We start from the raw sequence: 13,320 nt of genomic DNA on the forward strand, positions 1-13,320 counted from the left end.
TAGGTCAGAGGCTGGCTAAGGTGGCTGTTGGACCCATGAGGTCCATCCATGAGATCCTTTGCTGCCACAGTACAGTCCACACTGGCAGCAACTCGGCCCTCCCACCCTTCGGGTCCCACCTGGGCCCCCGTCCCCAGGGAAGGGAGCCTCCACTACAAGCGAACCCACTGCATGATGTTATAATCCTGTCCCCTTCCGCTCTGCCTCAACCCTCTTTCCTCAGAACAGGAATACCCTGAATTTTCAGTTTAGAGGAAATCACATCAACGTTCCTAGAAATCTATACACATGCCCTGGCACTAATCATGTCCCGATCACCTCCCACCCTGAGCTTTGCTCCCTGGAAGGCCCATGTGGCCAAAGGGAGGCTGCTCTGGGCACAGGGAGCCTTTAGGAGGCTCTGCAGCTGCAGCAGGATAAGGCTGGGCAGAAGACTGCAGGGCGCCCTGCAGGGCAGGTGATACAAGGACAGTCCCCCAGAAAGGGAGTGCTGTGGCCCCAGATCTCTCTCTGCTGCTGTCACTTTCGCTCTGCTGACCTCCCCTAATCCCCCTCCTCCTTCTCCATCCCTTTACAACCTCAGCCCTCCCTGTACAACCTTGCTGGCTGACCATCGCACAGCCCTGGCCTGCCTTCTTTACGGGCAGAGCCCTAGGTGTCTGAGGCTGGATTCCCTTCTCTTCGCTTTGAGTTGTTTCCTCACCATTTCACGGTCCTTTGCCCCCACCCAGGGATGCTGGCCCAGGGTGGGGTCCCCAGTTCTATCCCTTGTCATGGTTACCCTTGACCTTGCTCCCCAGCCCCCTCCCCTTTGGTACTCAAGCATCAGGTTTATCTGCAGGGTTCCCCACCCACCAGGCTTCTACACGCAGCCCAGCTGACTTCCACTTTCAGCTTTGTTTTCCTTCAAGGGAAGGCGGAAGAGAAGCTTGGGATCGTGAAATGTCAGTGTGGACAAGCTGCAAAGCAGCTGAGAGATGACTATTTTAAGCCCAAACCCAGCTCCAGCTCTGCCTTCACAGAACAACTCCCAGCCCCTCTTCCATCCAAGCCCCTGCCCGGCCAACCTGGATTCTTGCTCACATATACCAGGGCCCATTGCATAACCTCCAAGTCCGGACATACCCGCTTCCGGAAGACAGCCCTGAGACCCACCCAGGATATCTAACTGGCAGGTCCCTTTGGGTGGGAGGAGAGGCCTCAGAATGGAGGAGGGCAGCCATCAGGTGTGGGCTATGCAAGAACAACTAAGGGGTCCCCTGGAGACCTCTCTTTCCCCCTACCCCCTGGTCCTGAGCACTGAAAGGTACCCACTCCTCAGACTCCGCTCTGCTCCTGCCCCCAGCTTTCCTCCAACTGCCCTTCAGTGCCTGGCACTGTCCTAGGTGCTGGGGATCCAAACCTGCATGTCACACAGACCCTCCTCCTTCAAGCTCAATCCAGGGAACTTTCTCATACACTCACATCTCACACACGCTTGGCCCCGACACACAGACACACACTCATTCAATCCCTAAGGGGCCAACTGCTCTCTTCACGAGGGAACAGGCTGTCTGCCTGCTGGGGGACTTCCCGGGTGCCCTCCTGAAGAGCCTCTGAGAGCGCAGCCCTGTGGCTGCACAGGGTCACTGGCCAGCATGGGGGAGCTTGAATCGGGCCAGGGAGGCTCCAGCTCATGACTGAGGTGAGGAAATGATGGCCAGGCCACAGCCATTTGGATGCTGGCCCTAAGCACAGCGGGGCTCTAGCCAGGGAAGGCCAGCCCCATGCAAGCCAGACCCAAAGCACCCGTGTCCCAACACTCAGAGCAGACCCTGTGCAGGAGCCCAGGATGCAGGAGGGACAGGACTCCCACTGGAGTCAGACACGATGCTCAGTGTCCTCCAACCCAGAACCACCTCAGCTTGGGGTCCAGCTCCTATTGTGAACTTAGTGGGACAGGGACTTGAGGTTCTGGCTGTAGACCTGGCCTTGCCCACAATTTCGCCCATTCTTCCTGTCTCTGTTTTCTTCCTCTTAGATTCCTGGAGAAACTCCTTCAGACCCTGCCTCCCTTTCTTGGAGTCTCCACTTGAATGTCACTCTCTCTGGTAGATGGCCTAGCCTGATTTAACCGTGGCCAACAATTCTGACGCACTATGGAATTTACTCTGATCATATGTCATTGTTTACTGTCTCTCTCCCCCGCTTCGGACAAGGACTCTTGGCTGGTCTCACTGGGGGCACAGCACTGCCAAAGGGATGAGGGGAAGCGGGCTGCACAGCCTGTCTCTGGCCTGAGAAGTGCGCGGACCCTGCAGGGGCTCACAGCCATGGGCAAGCAGGCTGAAGGGGGACTCTGGATGTCCTGGCATAGCTCCCCCCTCCCCACTTTCCCAGGCAGCCGCTTCACTCAGGGGCACAGGTGGCCCATTAGAGGAGTGGCCCACGGTGTCTCCAGCTCAAGGCAGGACCCAGACTGGGCAGAAAGGGTGACGACTGCCCACCCATCCTGGCCTCGTACAGCAGGCAGGGAAATGGCCTGGGGTACAGCATCACTATCCTCAGCTTCTGTCCTCTCCGGTTTTGCAAAGTTCCCTTTGAAAAGTCCTGTTCCTCTTCTCCAGGCTGAGCTATGGGGAATTGGAGGGGGGAGGGGATCAAGTGTCCAGGCAGGAGAGCTGGGGGAGGGGGAGCCAGGGAGGCCCCACAGAGGGCTACAGCTCCCCACAGGACCTACTCTGCGCCCTAAACGCTCCCAGCCCTGAGCGTGCCATGTGGCAAACAGGGGCGCAGGCCCAGGGCCCCCCCACTTCTCAGAACGGTCCCCTCACTTCGCTCAGTTGGCTCTGCGTCAGGGGGATGGCCATGACTGTTTCTCGGGGTGACCACTGCTCTGCGCCTGGCCCCTAGGAGCCCGGCAAGGAGCAAGTCCAGACGGGCGCAGCGGGTCCAGGCCACGGAGGTCGGGGAGGCGGCGGGTCCGTCCGGTGTTCCCTCCCGAACCCCCCCCCGCCCCCCCCCCCCCCCCCGGCCCCGCGCCCCGGCGGTCCCGGGTTACCTGTGCGAGTCCTGGTCTCCCCCGGGGGACGCTCCCGGCGGCGCTCAGTACGGGCGATTGGCGTCTTTGGGCCGCTTCAGCTGCACCTTGAGCCTCTTCATGCCGATCTGGAAGCCGTTCATGGCCTGGATGGCGGTCTGCGCGCTGGCCGGGTTGTCGAAACTCACGAAGCCTGGCGAGACACGAGGGACGAGGGCCTGGGTTTCCACTGGGCCGCCCGGGCCGGAGGGGTCGGTGGGGAGAAGTCCGGGCGAGGGCGGGGCGGGGCGGGCCGGCCGATGGCGGCCCCTCCCTGCACTCCCGCCCCGCGATAGTCTCCTCCCCCTCCAGGCAAGGGGCGGGGCTAGAGGCTCCTCCCTTCGGGGTAAGGGGCGGGGCTAGAGGCCCCACCCCTCTGGACAAGGACGGGGCTAGAGTCTCCTCCCCCTCCAGACAGGGGCGGGCTAGAGGCTCCTCCCTTCGGGGTAAGGGGCGGGGCTAGAGGCCCCACCCCTCTGGACAAGGACGGGGCTAGAGTCTCCTCCCCCTCCGGACAGGGGCGGGGCTAGAGGCTCCCCCTTGGGCCGGGGCGGGGCACGAGGCTCCTCCCCCTGGGACCCGCCCGGGCCGGCCTCACCCCCCTCCAGCCCGCGAGCCCGTGGTCCCTCCCGGGGTGGGCGCTTCCGAGGCTCCGGGCCTCGCCAACCAGCGGGGCCCGGCAGGGTCTCCCCGGCTCCACCTCGGCTACGGGCGGCGCCCTCTCCCACGAGCGGGGAGCCCGCGGCGCAGCGAGGCTCGGACAGGCGCCCGCCCCCCACCCCGGCCGGCCCCGCACCTCGGCCCTCTCCTGCGGCGGGAGAGGCGGACACACCTGCGGGCGGAGGAGTTTATTGGACACTGTCCTCCCTGACAGGAGGGGGCCTGGCAGCGGGAGGGCACAGGGTGCCGGCCTGGGGAGAGAGAGGAGTGCGAGGGGGAGGGAGGGAGGCACCACGGAGAAAACTCGGCCGCCGTTTGGGGCCACCCCCTTCGCGAGTGCCGCCCGGCCACAGGGGAGGGCAGAGGCTGGCAGTCCTCGCGGCCCCTCCCCCCCCTCCCGGGCCTGGCCGGGCTCCTGGTGGACACCGGGGTTCAGTCCAGACCCTCTTCCATGAACCCACCACCTCGCCCCAGGGGCTGCGGGCATCTCCCTTTCATTTTGTAAAATTCCAAGCCCTGAGAGCAAGTGCTCTTGGCCTGGACTAAGCAGCTGACGTGTCCCCTAGGAACCCCCCGTAACAATAATAATAGTATTATAACAATAACAGTACAAATTAACACTCTCAGCAAAAATCAATGGAGAGCCTGCAGAAGTGCTTTTACCCCTTCTTCCCCCGCCCGCCCCCAACATCCCAGGACGAGGTACAGAACCATCCATGGCTCCCAGTCACCTCTGAAACACCAAGTTCCCAGATGGATCAGGTTCCAAAGTCCAGTTAGAAGTCACCTTTTTGCAACTTTGAGTGCATCTACTGCGAGTTACATCAACATTTCCCAGAACGGCCCTAACAGGCCTCCTTGAAAGGGGCTTTCTGTGGCCTCCTAGCTGTACAGCCAGGCCCCTCTGGGGCAGTTCAAGGCTCATTAACAAATAAAAGCCTCCCCTCCCACCCCAAATTCTCCAATAAGTAAACCTTTATCTCTTTGTTTAACCTAGTATTTCCTGGAATTTGACTTAGAGGCCCTTTCTCCTGTAAAATCTCCCTACAAAATGCATGAAAACTAAGCGTGGTGAAGTTCCCAGGCCATCCTGCAAACCTGCTTCATTTGGGGGCTTGTCCCCAAATAGTATGAGACATAATGGGTAGATGTACAGACACACTGAAGCAGAAGCTGCCTTCTTGGTTAATTGTCCCTGGTTCCTCCCACCTGCCTGCGGTCCCCCCCTCGCTCTCCTGGTAGTGGCTGTTTTGCCCTTTTTCCCTTGCCCCAGACACTTCCTGTGTTTGCTCACATCTGCTCTTGCAGCCAAGTACCATGGAAGATGGGGAGGGTGTATGTGGGAGCGAGCGAGTGCTCTCACCCGCAGGGGCACGTGAGCTCAGATGGAACTGGTTAGAGCCGGTCCCAACGCAAACGCAACACAACACGACCAAAGTCTGTAAAAGTCTATATGCCAGAGTAGATAGGAGAGATTTGGGATTATCCATAGTTGAAGATTAGTGTGAATAATCCTTCCACCTTCTCATCTCATCCCCTCAGGACCCATCCCCTCCCCACCAACCTAGATGTCTGAAGGCTGGTCTAGTTGTTAGCAGAGCAGATGTGTGAATTGTGTGTCTGTTACACTGCTGTCCCCGGACTACGACTACGGACTACGACTACGGACTACGACTACCAAAGCCTCTCTACCTGTGGGGACAAGAGAGCCTCGCTGTGGGTGACAGCTACACCCCTCCCTCCTCTGCTGGGCCCCCAGCACCACCAGCTCTGGCTCTACCTGGCCACCTGCACTGGTGGCTGAGAGAGATAAAAGGGGCTGGAGGGCTGTGGTGTGAAGGGAGGGACAGCCACCGAGCGGGGGAGAAGGGGCAGCGGGGCCCTGCAGGAGGAAAGCTCAGCTTTTGTGGGAGACTCTGGTGTCTCCAGAAGCCCCAGGGTTGGGGAGGACACCAGGCTTGAGGGGACTTTTCTTCCTCAACTAATTTTGTTAACTGGCCAGCAGCCTGGGAAGGGAGGTAGTCCCCCACTGGCAGGGCTCTGGGCACCATCTCCCAGGGTTACTGCCTTCCTTCTCTCCGAGTCCCTTCCCACCCCCCGCCCCCAAGAAAGTTCCTGCCTCCCAGACCTTGGTGCCCCTCCCCCCCAGGCCCTTCTTTGGACTTAGCAACCATGTGTGCTGCCCATTGCTCACCAAAAAAAGCCTCTGGAAGATTCTGTTTATGCTTATAAAATGCGAGGGGGGCCTTTGAGGGGTTCACGGAACATAGGACCACATTTACAACAAAATGGCCCCCTCTTTGGGGGAACAGAAAGAGATCTAGCACTTCTTGAGGGTCCTCTCTGGCTGAGCCCCTCACACACACCATCCCATGTGACCTCAGAGCCTCCCGGAGGGCTGACTGCTGGAGTCCTATTTCACACATGAGGACACTGCCGCTTCCGAGAGTGAAATGACTGCCCTGAGTGAGTGCCGGGCTGGTGCTCACACAAAAGGCCTCGGAGAGCCAGGCAGAAGGCTCGAGCGTGAACCGGAGCCCTGGCAGGCCTGGCAGGAGACTGTCCTTTTTCAGGCGGTGGAAGATGTTAGTGCTGGAGGCTCGCTCAGGAAGAGAGGAGAGAGCCAGAGCAGAGGTATTCAGAAGATTTTTTAAAAAGCAGGGGGAAAACCCTTGGTCCTGGAGAATTTAAATGGCTCATGGCCAGGGGAGTGGTTGGGCAGACTAAGGAAGTCCTTGGAAAAGCTGGGTTGCTCGGACGGATGTCAGGGACAGCCAGGGACGGAGCAAGTGACCAAGGGTTTGGCTGGAGACCAAGCAGCTCCATCCCAGGTGCCAGCACTCTGTGGGCTCCTGGCAGTGTTCTAGGGTCCATGCAACGCCTGAGGCCAACTACAGGGCAAAGGTGAGGCTCTCGGGTTCTTACACACATGACGGCAATGCGTCAGAAGCAACACTGTCATGCCGTGGAGAGAAGCAGCCCTGCCTTTCTCTCTGGCTTAGCTTTCCCAGCGCCCAAAGAGAAATGAGCTGCGAAGGCAGCTCCATGCACTGAAGTACCACAGGCTCCAGGGGAGGGGACAGTGGAGCCCAGATCCTGACTGTCTGGAGCACGCGCCCTAAACCTCAGGCCCGTCATGGTTCTGGCAAGTTGGTCTCCAAACTGGAATTTCCTTAACATGCTCTTCCTGATGCTTCTATACTCAGACCTTCTCCCTCCACCACCCCTGCCCCCGGCTACGACCTGGGCTCTCTGGGGGCTGGACTCCTCAGTCCTTGGTGAACCATTGAGTGGCTCTGGCCCCAGAGGAAGGGCTGATGCAGGTGGGAGAGGAGGAGGGGAGGGGAGAGGTGTGAGGATGAAGTGGGACTTCATGTCTGAAGCCAATCAAAACACAGGATGCCCAGTTGAGTTGGACTTTCAGATAAACAGTGAACACTTGTTTAGCATACATATATCTCAAATATTGCATGGGCCACATTGAAGGTAACATTTGGGACATACTTATACTAAAAAATGCATCCATTGTTTATCTGAAATTCCAACATAACTGGGCACCCTATATTTTACCCGACAACCAGACTCCAAGATCCTGCCCAGTCCTCCCTCCTCCACCTAACACCCTGCCACCAGGCAACTTTCCTGAAAGCTGTATCTTCTTTCTATTACTTTCAGCTCAAGGACCTACCACCATCCCCCACTGCCTACCACACCACCTGGAACAGCCTCATCCCGAAGGGCCAAGCCCTCCCCAGCACAGACCCGCCCTCACAGATGGTCTCCCCTGAACCCTCCTTTCTCCCCAAGCCTCCAGCATCCTCCCTGCCTGGAACTCCCTCCCCTTCCGTTACTGCCATCCACCTGCCTTTCTCAGCACTCCATCCCTAGGTGCCTTGCAGAGTTCACTGCTGTTGAGTAGGTGTGGTTTTCATCTAAGCTCAGACCTGAGGCTTCCTGAGGCAGGGACCACTTTCCTCTTCCTGACTCCTCAACAGTGTGGCCTGGTGATCTGAGAGGGTGGGCGGGGGAAGGAGAGTTCACTGGATGGCAGGAGGGGAGCAAAGAGCAGGGTAGACAGAGAAGGGGGAGGGGGGGACAGAGAGGTGGACGGGAGGAAGCCAAGGGGAGGCGGGTGGGGCCTCAGCTAGGCAGAGCCCCGCCAAGGATCAGGCTCAGCTTTCATCCAGGGGCCACTCTGATGGTGAGAGGTGAAGGGCTGGGGGCGGGGGGGGGGGGGGGGGGGGCGGGAGAAAATGGGTGTTGGTGGCGTGCTCTGCTGGCTGCCCCCTCCCACCCTAGCCCAAGGTGGCTCCTCCCCCTTCTCAGTGGGTGGGAACTGGGACTCCTAGCAGGGAGGGGAACCTAGCTCTTGGACAGGGAAGGGGAGGATGGGGAGCTGGAGGAGAGGTGGGCAGGGAAAGCCAAGAAGCCAAAAGTAGAAGAGAGAAGAAGAGTGAGAGGAGGTGGATGGAGGCTGGGCCCTAGGGGGCACCTGGTGGGGTGGGGAGCTGTGTGAGGGGAGGTTAAAGCAGTTGCGGTAAATTGGTGCGAGCACCGCCCTGTCCTAGGTGAAGCTAGTTGGTTTGTTATCTTTACCCACCAAAGCATTTACTTTGGTTAGTCGCCCGATCCACAAACACTTTCGAGGAGATGACATTACCGAAAGGGAGGAACATCTGCATCAGCTCAGCATCCCCAAACTCCTGGGGCAGATGGTAGATGAACAGGTTACAGCCCTCGGGCCCTGCGGTGAGGGGAGGGGGCGGGGGAGGAGGGATGGCGGGGTGGGGGAAGAGAGAGACAGAGGAGAGGTGAGCGAGTTAGGCAGCGGCAGCAGGGAGGGGTGGGCGAGGTTAGGAAGGGGGGTCTCATCCAAGATCCAAGAAGAAGGGGGGCTGCTGAGCCCACGGTCTGAGCTCTGTTCACTGGTCTGCCCGTGGGCAAGTCACTGAACCTCTCTGTGCCTCAGTTGCCTTTTCTGCAAAATGGATCTATCACAGGGTACCTGCCTAGCAACTCTGGGGTTCCAGGGGTGGAGGGATGGAGTAAAAGGTGTGAACACAGGCCTGATGGCAGTGGGAACCAAGTGCTGAGGAGAAGCAGAGGTGCGGAGAACTGGGAGGGGCTGCGGGCCTCCCCCCTGCCCAGCCCCTGCTCAGGGGAGGGCAGAGGGGATTGTCCTGGGGCAGGCACGCCAGTGGTGCTGGTGCAGTGGGTGGGAAGCTTCGTCTCACCTCCTGCACCCAGAGGTGGGAGCTCAGCCTGGCCTGCAGCCACTCCTTTCCGTCTGCTTCCCAATGGCCCCACCTTCTCAAACTCAGCCCTGGTCTCAAAGGCAGAAATCAAGATTTACCCTGCCTCCTCTGGTGAGCTAGGTGCACAGGAGGGGCTCCACAGCCAGGCTCCATGACTAGCCATGAGCCTCATTTCGTTACAGTAACAGCCCTGCCACTTCTATAGCTTGTCCCCCCCCCCCCACTTCACAGATGAGAAAACTGAGGCCCAGAGAGGTTAAGTCACCTACCAAAAGTCACACAGCTAGTAGGAGGTGGAGCCAGGATATAGACCCAGGCTATCTGCCTCCAGTCTGTGCTTTCTCCTCTCTCTACCTATCTGTCATAAATCTCAATGCCCCAGAAACTCTGAAGGATTTCTGAAATTTCCAGATAGCTGAAGATTTACTTTTCTCTTTTTAAATGACCCAAAGGCTCAATTTTAACTCGTTGAAATGGAAATCTCTCTGATACTTCATCTATTTCCTGCCATCTTAAGCATAGCATGGCACATGTGACTTAACCTGTCAGAGTGTGGTCATTCCAGTGCTTTCCACCCCACAGAGGACATGCAAAGGACACAGCTGCATTTGTCAGAGTTGTGTACGAGCTGAGGTTCTGATGGGAGCTGGTGGAAACTAACGTGAGAAAAGTGAAGGCTGTAAGGCACCGATGTGGGCTGTGTGGCTCTCCCGGCCAGAACCGATGGCCACGGTTCTCTGGGAAGGGCAAGGCCAGACAGCCCAGTCCTGGAGCAAAGAGCTCGCTCTGGACTCTCTGCCCTTCCCTGCCTTTCCTCTCCCCTCCCACCTTCCGCCTTCCTCCTTCCTCTTTCCAAAGACTCCTCTGACTCCCACAGCTGCCCTCTGAGCTGCTGACCTCCTGGGACCCCACTCCCTTCCCTGGACCGCCGTTTCCCAGGCAAATGGCCAGGTTACAGCGTTCAGAACTGTTCAGAACTGGTGCAAGTGTGCACCGGGGTTCCGGTGCTGGATCCCCCAAGCTCTGGCGACCCTCTCCTAGCCCGTCCCCTCCCACCATGTGTGTTTGCTGGCTCATGCTGTGTGACCCTTGATGGTCCCCAGCTAGGTGTGAGTCCCCATGGGGCAGGAACCAGCTTGAAGGACTAATCTAAGCCACAGCTCCTCTAGGACCCCCACCCAGATGCTCCCCACGCCCGCCCCCTGCCAGGGCTCCCTGAGTCCACACTCCATCCTCGGCCGGCCTTCTGAGGCTCTTTCTCCTTCATGCCTGGGAGGTTCTCTCCAGCCAGATGGGGTGCTCTCTAGGGGCAGGTGCATTTGCCGCCTCCTGACCTATCCACCCTCCACCCCCACCCGTTCCCCAGTACATGCCTTCTCCCCTCCCAGACCCATTCTTCAGGGCTTCCCTCTCCTCTCAGTGCTGACACCTGCCTTGAACTTGGGGCCCATGTTCCAAGTTCAAGTCCTGCAAGCTGCTTTATGTGGATGTTATGTTGTCATTAAAAGGCAAGGAGCCTTCGAGGGAAGGCCCGTGGACTGCGTTCCATCAGCATGGCGTGTGGCTGAGCCCCACCAGTCCCCTGCCCCTCAGCCCTCAACAAGGAGCCTACAGACTCCCCTACTCCAGCTGCCCCGAGCTCGCACTGTACTCCCTCATTCACAGGTTCTAGAGCACCCAGATGGCGTCACCAGCAGGACTTGGAGACCGATCTGGTCCAGCCCAGCCTTCTGCAAAATGGCGAAATGGAGCTCCAGAGACAGAAAGTGCCTGTCCCTGACCACACGGCACCCCTGGCAGAGCCGGGGATGGAGCCAACCCTGAGGGGAACCGTGGCCTGTCTGGGGCACAGACAGCCTCTGGGGATTCAGGCATCTGCTGGCTTTCAGGCTCAACTCAAAGACAAGGACTGGAAGGAAGGTCCCCCCAGCAACCAGCGTGCCCCGGTACTTCCAGGGCATTGCACAGGGGGAAGCGGCCATGCTGTGAAGAGGCCGGGGCTGGAGGAACACAGCTTTCTTTTCCATCCATGCCTCATGCAACACTGAACACAGCTGCGGTCTGGCTTCCACCCACCCTCAGCCTATCGTCCCCACCCCCAGGCTCATCTCACCCTTTGCAACACCTATGCCTTTGCTCCTGCTGTGCCCCCTCCCCCCACCCACTCCCAGGCATGCCTGCGTCCCTACCTCTGTGTGCCCCCCCCCCCCAAGCCTTCCCCGACAACCCCACCCCCAGCGCCGTGGGCCCTCCCCTGTACGCAGCATGGCTCCGTAGGCATCCGGGTTCACATCTCACCCCTCCCATGCCCTGCTCCCCAGGGTCGCTCATCTGGGTCACCCTATTCAGGGAGAAGGGGGACAGTCGTGGGAGACCCTAGGCCAGAGGAGAGGCTGCAGTGGCGACTGACCACACAGGATCTGATGTAGCGAACAGGGCGTGACGGTGGGGATGAAGCTGCCCACAGATGGAGAGAAGGTATGAGAAGGCGTTCAGAGCTAGACCCATGGGGTGGTGCAGTGTGAGGTGGGGGCAGGGCAGGGAGCAGATGGAGGGCCTCAGCCCTTCAAGCTCTAGGCCTGTTCAGGGCCTGTCTGACTGAAGGGATTTGGACCGCAGACACACATGCTAACTATCCCTGGCTGTGGGACGGTTCACTGGAAGCAGAGTTGGTGAGATCTGGGAGGGGCTGCGGGCCTCCCTCCTGCCCAGCCCCTGCTCAGGGGAGGGCAGAGGGGATTGTCCTGGGGCAGACAAGTCAGTGGTGCTGGTGCAGTGGGTGCGGCAAGAGCTCATGCTGGCCACTGGAGACCAGTGAACCCCCCTGGCCATGTGGGCTACTGGGCAGTGGTGGCCTCGCTGGCAGGGTGACCTTTTCATGGGGGTGGGGAGGACAGGACCTTGTTAGTGTTCCTACCCTGTCAAACTGAGCTTGTGCAGGCCAAGCTTGTGGGGCCCTGAGGGCGGGCTTGTTCATCCAGCTCCTGTAGGTCTCCAGGGAGGACACTGGGTCTTAATGAGTCCCAGCCTCCCTGGCCACTGGCCTTGCCTGGCCCACCCTGGTCACACCAGGGCCTCTGGATGTGGCTCTCCAGGATCTCCATCTCCCCAGAGGCCTGCACTTGGGCCCCTATCCCCATCCGGCTCGCCTGGTCACCCAGAGGGTAAAACTTCTGACAATAGGTTTCCCTACTCCCCCCCCCCCCGCCCCCCCCCCCCGCCCGCCCCATGCCAGCTGTGAGCATCCCTACTTCTTCCCTTCCTCTCCACTGGGGGAGGGGGAATTCTTGGGCCCCCAAGTCGTCCAGGGTCCCACCCTCCTAACCTTCCCCACTGGGGTTTGCAGAACTGCCCGAGAAGCCCACCTCATGCTGCATTGGAGAGCTCCGCGTCTCACAATCCTGCCCTCTTCCCTCACCTCAACACAGCACACAAACATGGTCATTTTTCCAACAAAACGCCTACTGAAGACCCAGGAGCAGCCTCTTTGGGGGGAGAAGGGGACGGGGAAGGGCCTGGGAGCCCGGCTTGCAGACTCACCTTCTCGCTGTTGCTGGGGGATCATTGGAGGCGGCTGAGGGAAGGCCTGGCTTATCTGACCATAGGCAGCAGGGTAGGCAGCTGCTGGAGGGCCAAAGAGAAGAGGCAAGAGAGCAAGACACGACGACAGCGAGACGACAGCGACACGGAGAGACAGGGTGAGAGGCAAGAAGGAAGAGACATTTCAGTGTTGAGCAGTAAAAGCAGACCAGTCAAAAGTGCACTTCAGTGCAGCCACGTAAGGTAAAGCTGGCGCTCAGGAGTAAAGGAGAAGCGCGCAGTGAAGATGAGAAGTGTGTGTGTGCACAGGTGTGTGCGTGTTTGTGTTTGTATGGACACAGGTGTGTGTGCGTGTTCGTGTGTGTGCGTGCTGCCCGGCCCAGGGGTGGGAGTGAGAGAAGCATGACTGACAGCTTGCCTTGGGCTTTCTATAGTGGCTGGTCCCCTTCCCATTCAGTGACCCAAGGCCATGTACCCCTCTACCTCTGGCTGCCTATCCTCCCTGCTTGGTCAGCCTTGCTCACACCAACTCCCACTACCTGGCTCGGGGCGGGGCGGGAGGGCACGGAAGGTTGAACTGCTTCCCCTCCAGGGCCTCTCCTTCTCTCAAACCCAGGCATCTAAGCTTCCAGGACCGGCAACTGTGGACTGTGGACTGCGGTGGGCGGCACCCCAGCCCCCACCCTCCCCACCCCATGCTGCTGTGTGGCTTGGTGCTGGATAAACTAGACACACTGGCTTGGCAGCCCCATGGGAAGGAAATCTGGCCTCAAAGATGATAACTGCAAGGTCACCTGGCCTGAAGTT

At 59.4% G+C, this 13,320-nt stretch overlaps 1 protein-coding gene across 43 annotated transcripts in view; it reads right to left on the reverse strand.

Annotated features, from left to right (window-relative positions):
* The window catches only part of CELF4 (CUGBP Elav-like family member 4), a 271,724-nt gene that overhangs the window by 4,174 nt on the left and 254,230 nt on the right, over positions 1 to 13,320 (reverse strand). For 9 of the 43 annotated variants that reach the window (XM_059707138.1, XM_059707142.1, XM_059707140.1 and 6 more), the window contains exons 10-13: positions 12,514 to 12,597; positions 8,379 to 8,462; positions 3,891 to 3,969; positions 3,041 to 3,212 (exon numbers count right to left, since the gene is read on the reverse strand). In XM_059707138.1, the coding sequence (XP_059563121.1) occupies positions 3,041 to 3,212; positions 3,891 to 3,969; positions 8,379 to 8,462; positions 12,514 to 12,597 (419 nt within the window). Of the gene's footprint in view, positions 1 to 3,040; positions 3,213 to 3,890; positions 3,970 to 8,318; positions 8,463 to 12,513; positions 12,598 to 13,320 lie in introns of all 43 variants that reach the window. The other 34 variants (XM_059707163.1, XM_059707160.1, XM_059707181.1 and 31 more) reach the window with 7 other exon arrangements.

This window comes from Myotis daubentonii, chromosome 8, assembly GCF_963259705.1.
Source record: "Myotis daubentonii chromosome 8, mMyoDau2.1, whole genome shotgun sequence".
NCBI lineage: Eukaryota > Metazoa > Chordata > Mammalia > Chiroptera > Vespertilionidae > Myotis > Myotis daubentonii.